General features: G+C 40.4%; 1 protein-coding gene across 1 annotated transcript in view; it reads right to left on the bottom strand.

Annotated features, from left to right (window-relative positions):
- Positions 1–1,462: 1,462 nt before the first annotated feature.
- si:dkey-178e17.1 (tricarboxylate transport protein B, mitochondrial) overlaps positions 1,463–8,130 on the bottom strand; it is an 18,609-nt gene continuing 11,941 nt past the window's right edge. The window contains exons 4-9 of the mRNA XM_051423630.1: positions 4,891–5,029; positions 4,439–4,523; positions 4,220–4,324; positions 3,933–4,048; positions 3,723–3,796; positions 1,463–3,402 (exon numbers count right to left, since the gene is read on the bottom strand). Of these exons, the coding sequence (XP_051279590.1) occupies positions 3,288–3,402; positions 3,723–3,796; positions 3,933–4,048; positions 4,220–4,324; positions 4,439–4,523; positions 4,891–5,029 (634 nt within the window). The 3' untranslated portion in view covers positions 1,463–3,287. The remainder of the gene's footprint in view (positions 3,403–3,722; positions 3,797–3,932; positions 4,049–4,219; positions 4,325–4,438; positions 4,524–4,890; positions 5,030–8,130) is intronic.

The following is an 8,130-nucleotide window of genomic DNA, read 5'->3' as shown; positions in this document are numbered from 1 at the left end:
CGTGGGAAATACTGGACATTTTAACCTCTTCAGGGCTCTAATGATTCTCAGATGAGACAGAAAACTCACGTCTGCATTAAGGCCATGATCTGTGATGTAAGGTCACAAGGAGACATAGTTTCATCTTAAGGGGTCACAAGCCAATACGGTTGGAATCCACCATTAGAAAGTGTTTCCATCTATGAAACACAGTGGATCAAAAGTATAACTACAACTACTACTTTACATAATCGAATACTCAGTTAATTGTTATTGTAGCCTTCACGTTGGGCACGATAAAGTAGTGGAGCTGTAGAGCAGGACTCCTCTGAGAAACTCAACCTTTCATCTCTTGAGTTCAAAGATGATCTGTGACTAATGTCTGTGAAGATGATGAAGAGAGATTTTTAGGCAATTTTGGACCAGTCCTCCCTCCAGCAGCCGCAAGGAGGAGGAGGGAGTGATGATGTTAGGATGAAGGTAAGTTGGTAGGTTCTTTGACCCTTCTCATAAAGCCCTATTGTACAGATATGAAGGGAGAGAAGGCCTCTCTCATCACTGAGGTGTGTGTATGTGTGTGTGTGTGTGTGTGTGTCTGCGTGAGAGAGAGAGAGAGAGAGAGAGAGAGATATTCACAATGTTTCATGTGTTTGAGGCTCTGGCAACAGCTCCACCTACTGTTTAAGAGGATTTCTTTGCATGTACTGTATTTGTGTCTTAGTATATTAGTTCACAGTTCATGCTGCCATTCCAGGTGATCTCCTGTTAAACTGGTATTTATTAACTTACTATAGACTCCTATTCTGCTGCATTGGACACTGATTATTCTGACAGTCCACTGGCCTACACCTTCACACACAGCAGTGGTAGAAAGTAACTAAGTGCTGTATTTTTATGGCACTTTTTGAGGCTATTTTATACTTCGACTCCACTATATTTTTACTCCAATGCATTTACTTTAAAGCATTATTTACTTTACAGATTCAGATTATTAATACAAAATAATATATATGATTTTTAAATAAGAATAATTCAGATTATTAATACAAAGTTATTAAAAGATCTGAGTACTTGTCCCACACACTCACACACAGTATTTCAGTACACTTTTCTCACTTCCTCATTCAAGCCAAAATGTCCACCACAAGCTGTCCTTACTCCCATCTTCTGCAGAGAGCCATGCATTCCTTCTCACAACAAACACTGGGGCACCAGGGATCTGGTCTGTGTGTGTGTGTGTGTGTGTGTGTGAGAGAGAGAGAGAGAGAGAGAGAGAGAGAGAGAGAGAGACTAAGAGAGAGAGATGGGTAGTTGAATTACTGTACATGACAATCAGCCAAAACTGGAACAATGGGGTCCCTGTTCAGTCCTCATCTACCTGCCCCCCATGGTTTGTCCTGACGTGATCTGTTGTAACCAAAAGGGCAGAACAACAGACGATCGGGAGAGAGGGAGGATAAAAAACACAACCAGTCTGCATGCCTTCAAGTTTTCAGATGCTTGATTTAATGAGTTTTGAAATCCCCCTACTACAAAGGACTTTACATTAAGTACGGACAAAAGGAGGACACAGTGTTTATTGCACAAGCGTCATCATTAAGAACCACATAGCCTACACACACTGCATTGGAATACATTGATTTGCACTAACAATAAAATTTTATCTTGGCTATTTGGCAGTCGGGAACACAAGCATTTTGTTTGGCGAAACAAAAAAAAAACCCAAAATATGATTTTAAAAATAATTCATCTGTAATGCATAAAGATTATGACTGTTTTCATGTCACTAGTGATGGTAAAAGGAGGAAAATCAGTTTTTGCTAATAAAAAAACAATATAAATGTACCACAGAAATCTCAAATTGACTGTAAGATGATTAAAGAGTTTAACACTATATGTCGATAATAGATGAGAATATTTCTAGTACCCACAAACCATAACAGTAAAAGGCACATGAGTGAGAAGTAAAAACAAACCCTGAATGAAACAGAACAGCACTGGAAATGGATTTGAACAATTCATAACCCTTCAGATTTATCTTATGACCCGCTCGTTCCCAGATGGGAACCGTTGGTGTGGAGAAGGGAGAATCACAAAGATTGAAAACTTCTTCTAATGTAAACAGAAGACAAATAAGCATCCGGTGGTAGTATGCTGATGAACAGCGGTGCTTCCATTGGCAGGGAATAAGAGGTCTGAGGTTACTTCGTCTGTATGACTCAGTGCCGGTCATTTAGACTCACAGTGAAATAGAGCAATTAAATATTTTCCTAACATCTTAAAAACACCTTCACACCCAGACCCGATCACACAAAACACACGACACAAGTGGCACAAGTTAACAGCAAATAGCTTCTCAACCATCTACATATTCAACATTCAACTGCCAATAAATACATTTATTAAGTATAATATAAGTCATAATATTTGCTCCTCTTTTGTTAAGATCATTAAGCTACTGCATGTTCTTACTCTGAACACACCTTCATAGTATAACAGGTTTGGCATTTGGCACAGGAATAAAATATATCTTACTTTACACATAAAATATAATGCTAGTAATTAACTAAATTAGAATCTACACTGTATAAAAATAATTGGCATATTACATTTTTTTGAATAATTCTATTAAAGGCCAAGTTATGGAGGTTACTGCAGCTTATGGGGCTGTAAACTGCAACCAGCTGTAGTCTGGCTCCTTTTGATTTAAAACCATACTAGGAGACAGAAAGCAACACTAACTCAATAAAATCCAGTATGACACCTGCATACTCCCAGTAAACATCAGTAAAACAGCTGTGAATGACTAGAAATTATGTTCTTCACTGAAGGTGGGTATCTTACAGAGTAGGTTTATAAAGACAGTGAACCAAATAACCTGATTTCTGTAAAAATGTTGTTTATAACCACAAAAATGTTTAAAGGAATCACATTGTTGACCCTAATACTCAGGGTTTGATCTCTTGAACGAAGTATCTTTTTTAACAATTATTTGGTAAACTTTATAATCCCACTTTGTGAAATCTACCCTTGTTCTTATCAGGTGTCTCGGTGCTGAGCAGCAAAACTCTGCATACACTCCAGCTGTCCAGATGTGGGCGACATTGAGCCTCTTTTCAGGCTATCTTTCTTCTCTGCAGCCACTGTCTACGAGCTACTCAACTTCCTGGTTAGCATATGACACGGATCTAAGTTCAGCTCTCTACCAGCGGCTGGTTTTTATGATACAGAAAAGGTCTGTGAAACTTGGAACTGTGTCTGATGCCTGGGAAGCAGGAAGCCGCCGCCCCCTCTGTACGTCAAATAGCTCATTCCGTCTTCCAGACCGTATTCAGGACCTTTACCACCTCCTCATAGATGATGAAAACTATGGCCACATCCAGACACACACGGCCCAGCCGAGGAACTGTCCCTTTGTAAAAACTACAGATGGACACAAAGTGAGAGAAGGGTAAATATAAAATATCAGTATTGAGGAAAAGGCACATTTATTGTTGGCTGATACATCTCTATATCAGTAGTAGCACTACAGTAACATACAGCCATTCATTCTAGGTAATAAATAAATAAAAATTGGTTGTTTAATTCTACTGAATGTAACATAAAGCATTATACGGATAAAAGATGAAAAAAAATTATTATATATACTCAATACTAGGGTTATAAATAGGTGTTTAGGCTTGCTGTTGAAAAGGGGATAAAAGCCCCCAAAAAAGACTCAAATAAAGTGGAGGCGTACTCACGCTGCCAAGCCCTCATGTCTCAGGATCTTTGAAGCACAGTCCAATGTGCTTTTATATTTATGTGCTTCCAGACCCTTTGGAAAGAAAACAAAAGGCAATGTTATTTCTAATTAATGTCAGTAGGGGGCAACAACTTCACAGGTTTGAATTAAATCACCAGCAAGAAACACAAAGACCTTGAGATTTGGCTACAGCCATCATATAATGTACCTGCATCCTCGTTTTGATTACATCCAGTGGGGTGTTTCCAAAGACACTGGCAGCTCCAGCTATGGCTCCAAAGGCTCCAGTCAACAATGGATTGATAGCTTTGTTGGGGTTATCACCTAGTGAAAGGACATAACAGAGTAGTGAGTAACAGTGAAGGCTTTGATACAAATTTAGTCCTGGTACTGAACAGCTGAACAGAATGGTGAAACCCTGCAAGCAGTTTGGGCCCCAAGTGTGTCCCAATGAACACTGTACAGACAAACACATACAGCCTTATGCACACTGACCTTTGTACCAGTTCTTGAGAGAGGTCATCACAAAGAATCGAATAGCTTGGTTGGAGCCTTGTTTGAGGACTGTGGCAGTGAGACCCTGGTACGTTCCACTTAATCCTGGTAAGGCATGACAAGTGGGTACATTTATTAGTAAACAACATCTGGAAACTGCATTACCCTATCTGACCAGTAGATGTCAGGTGAATTACATCCACTGAAAATGGTGTTTACCTTGTGCCCTGACGATCTCTCTGACTCCGTGGAAGAAGCCCTTGTATTTGGGGTTGGCTGAAGTCTGGTCATGAATGAATTTAACCTTGAGAGATAAAAAAGGAACACCCAAAACAGAAAAGTTGCTTTACTAAGAAGGGAGACACACATTGTGGTGAAAACAGCACAAATATTTAGTCTGGCCTTTTTTTAAATGAGACTTTCAGTGAATGTGCAAGGACACAAAATTTAACAATTCTACTTAAATATAGTTAGCTGAGAGGCGTGCTGCTCATTTCTTTGTTTAGGTAGTTATGAACGTCCTGTGATTTGTTTCAGACATCACACATGTGTTCCAATACTTATACAAAAATCTACACAGGACTGTTTTATGTGTATTCAGGCTGTGCACTTAGTATTCATGACACTAAAATCAAACCACAAATCTGACCACTGATCAGCTGGTAACATACCTTGACAGTTTCCATGGGACAGACCACCAAAACAGCCTCCATCACCCCGGCTCCAAGCCCACAGAGCAGGCCTCTGGTGCTGTCCAGTCGACCAGACTCATCCTTTGCATGGTTGCTGAGGAACTCAAAGATCCCGAACCTGAGGAACAGAACAGAGCCAGCAGGGAAGACACAGTTAACACAGGACTGCTGACTACTGTGAATAATCATTTCTGTAATTAAACAGTACATCTCTGCAAACAGGTCTGTGACAGGTTTCAGTTGCCTACTTTTGTTTAAAATCCTGGAATAACACATATTACACAACATTTGGTAAGATAAACTAAGTAACATAATAACAAATCTTAAGATGGCAGGCTTTTAAGTTTGTTATGTGGTTGTGCCTTTCCACTTGTTTGTTGGAGCTCCATTTCAATCATTTGAGGCCAAAATATTACACTGTTCTGCAATCTGGTTAATGCAGCTTTAATAACCAGAGATCATCTTCCACTTCATGTTTTGGTTTACCAAAATGTTCAAGTATAATTTTAAAGTAAATGTAAAAAATAAAAACCACTAGATGACAACACTGCAGTCAAAGGTAATGATATTCCTTGTATTTAGACCACTACACCAGTAGCATAAGAAAAAAGGCCACAAATAGAAAGATAATCATGCTGCCCCTCATCAGCAGAAATCAGGCAGTAGAGGAGGACATTTCCAGTTCCGTGAGTCATCAAGTACCAATAAAAGCAGAACCACGGATGCACCTCAAGGCAAAACATTCCTTCCAACTGAGATTTTTTTTTTTGAGACAATTTGCTGAAAGTGCAGAATGTGCTCAGGGCTTTCACTTTATTGTCCTGCCTGCATCCTCATTAAAGATGCACCAATAAACTGTCGTGTCTCAGTAACCAACAAGTGACCAGCAACAGCTGCCATGGAAGCCAGCCCAGAGAGAGAGAGAGAGAGAGAGAGAGAGAGAGAGAGAGACAGAGTGTGGTTTATGTATCCCCGCAATCAGAAAATGTTGTGCCAGCGAGTCCTTTATAAGAAAGGTTATTTATAGATGGAATTGAATTGTGGTGAAGGCAGGACGCTGCCCGGTACATTTAGCAAAGGGGCGGGGGAGGACAGACACTCGGTCTTGATGAATGCTTTGTTTTCCTCTCCGTCTTTCACCATTTACCTGCCGTCCTCAGGGGTGTGACAGAATCGCTCTCTTATACTCGGCTCACGCGATATTAGTTTCCATCTGCCTTTCTATGGCAAGATTTTCCTCCGTTCGTTAACCTTCCACATCTGTTCGTATTGTCTCACTCCTCGCACAGATTTAGTTTGTTTTGAAAGACAGGCTCCACACAATTAACTGACTCCCACTGTCAAGCGGGAACAAACAACACATAAAAATAAATCCATTCGTCTCTCTCTTTATGCACACCACTTGCTGACTACAAACAGCTTTTTAGCTTTGGAGAGATTGAAAAATGAAAAAGCCTTCTTCCCTTCAGCTTTCTAAGACTGCACAGAGATGGCAGTGCACTTAATAACTAACCTTGTGAAACAAATGCTATTCATTAAAAGTCGCTGGAGAGAAATATGCCACAGCCAAGCCTGATACTGCGCCAATTTACTCTCCAAATTCTCCAATTTAACAAGTGGACTAAACTTCACAGTTAAAATATGACACGTCACGTTTTGGCCAACATCCACAGTCAGAGATGAGTCATTCTGGACGGCAAAGTGCTGCCCAGTCTTCATTAGTGGGTCTTTCTACAAGGTCAGTTGTCCTGATGGGACGAGGAGTTGAAGGAGAGAGAAAAGGAGGCTGGGCAGACAAGACAGAGGGATGTAAATATGGATGAAGGGTAAAGGGGAGGAAAAGGTCAAAGGCTCTCTTGTCTGTCCCTCTTACACCTCCCTGACAATCCTCTAGCGGACAGCATGGTGCATGATGGTGCAAAGGCAATCAGTTAATGGGATGTGGGGAGGCAAAGGAGGGATAGGAAGGGGGAGCTGAAGGAAGATAGAGGAAGTAAAAAAAGAACAGATCGAACAAACGAGTCATTGCGGCCAACGGAAAAGCGCCAAGGTATTTTCCACAAATCAAATCTTTCAATCTCTCTGTCATGTTTCATCTTTTTATTCACCTCCTAATGTCTGGCTGTATCAAATTAGTTGTTTAAGCAGATTTAGGTAAGCTGAGGATCGACAGCCTTCCACATGATCGCAAGATAAATCTGAGGATTCATGAGATCATCTTTTTTTTTTGTGAATTACTGAACAGTTTCAACTCATGAGGTCTAGAAAATAATTAAATAAGAGAAGGGGAAAAAAGTCCACTTGGTGAGAACAGTTCACAACGAAAAGACACCTGAAAACCATACCAAGAGTCATGAGTAGATACATGGTCCTTTTGAGCTGTCTATAGCTAAAAAGAAGCCTTTTTCTGGCCTAAATAATTAAATCAAAATGTTTAACTAAAGAACACCAGGTTATATTTTTATATGCAATTTAGCCACTTATATACATTTTTATATACAATGTAGTCTGATGACAACGGCTAAAAGACGACATGGCTTAATCCTCTGTACTCCTCCATGCTATATTTCCTCTGAGGAAACTCTCCTTAGAGCAGGAACAAAACCATTCAGCCTCCCTCTGGAAAGGCTGACTGACACACTCAAATGTGCATGCACAAACACACTCACACACACTGCACATAAACATATACACACCCATTGACAGAGTACCAACACACGTCTCCCTCTCTGTAACCCTATTGAGACCCTGCCTGAGTTTGAGTGGCATCTTTTCTCCGCCTGGCTGAGCCTGTCTCTCCATCGTACAGACAGGCTCTAACACACACACACACACACACACACACACACACAGAGAGAGAGAGACAGAAAGAAAGAAAGAAAGATGGAAAAAGAGGCAAGGAATGAAAGAATGAAACAGAGAATAAAAAACGGCGACATTAAAAGCGTCTGACTTGGCAACATGTGTGTGTGTGTATTTGTGTGTGTGAGCACATGCACTGCAATGTACACACTTGTCTGGAGATAAATGTCATTGCTGTGAAAGAATAACGTAATTATAGTGAAGGCGAGTGTGGCATTTATGCCTTGCATTGTGGGTAATGGACTAGAATAATTGGAGTGTGTGAGTTAGTGGTTCCAGGTAGCGGATCACATCGGCTTAGCTAAAAGTGTGCATTTTATTGCAGCTTTTACTGCACAAGTGAAGTGTAAACTCTAC

The sequence above is a fragment of the Dicentrarchus labrax genome, unplaced genomic scaffold, assembly GCF_905237075.1.
Source record: "Dicentrarchus labrax unplaced genomic scaffold, dlabrax2021, whole genome shotgun sequence".
Lineage (NCBI taxonomy): Eukaryota > Metazoa > Chordata > Actinopteri > Moronidae > Dicentrarchus > Dicentrarchus labrax.
This window is presented reverse-complemented; position numbering and strand designations above follow the sequence as displayed.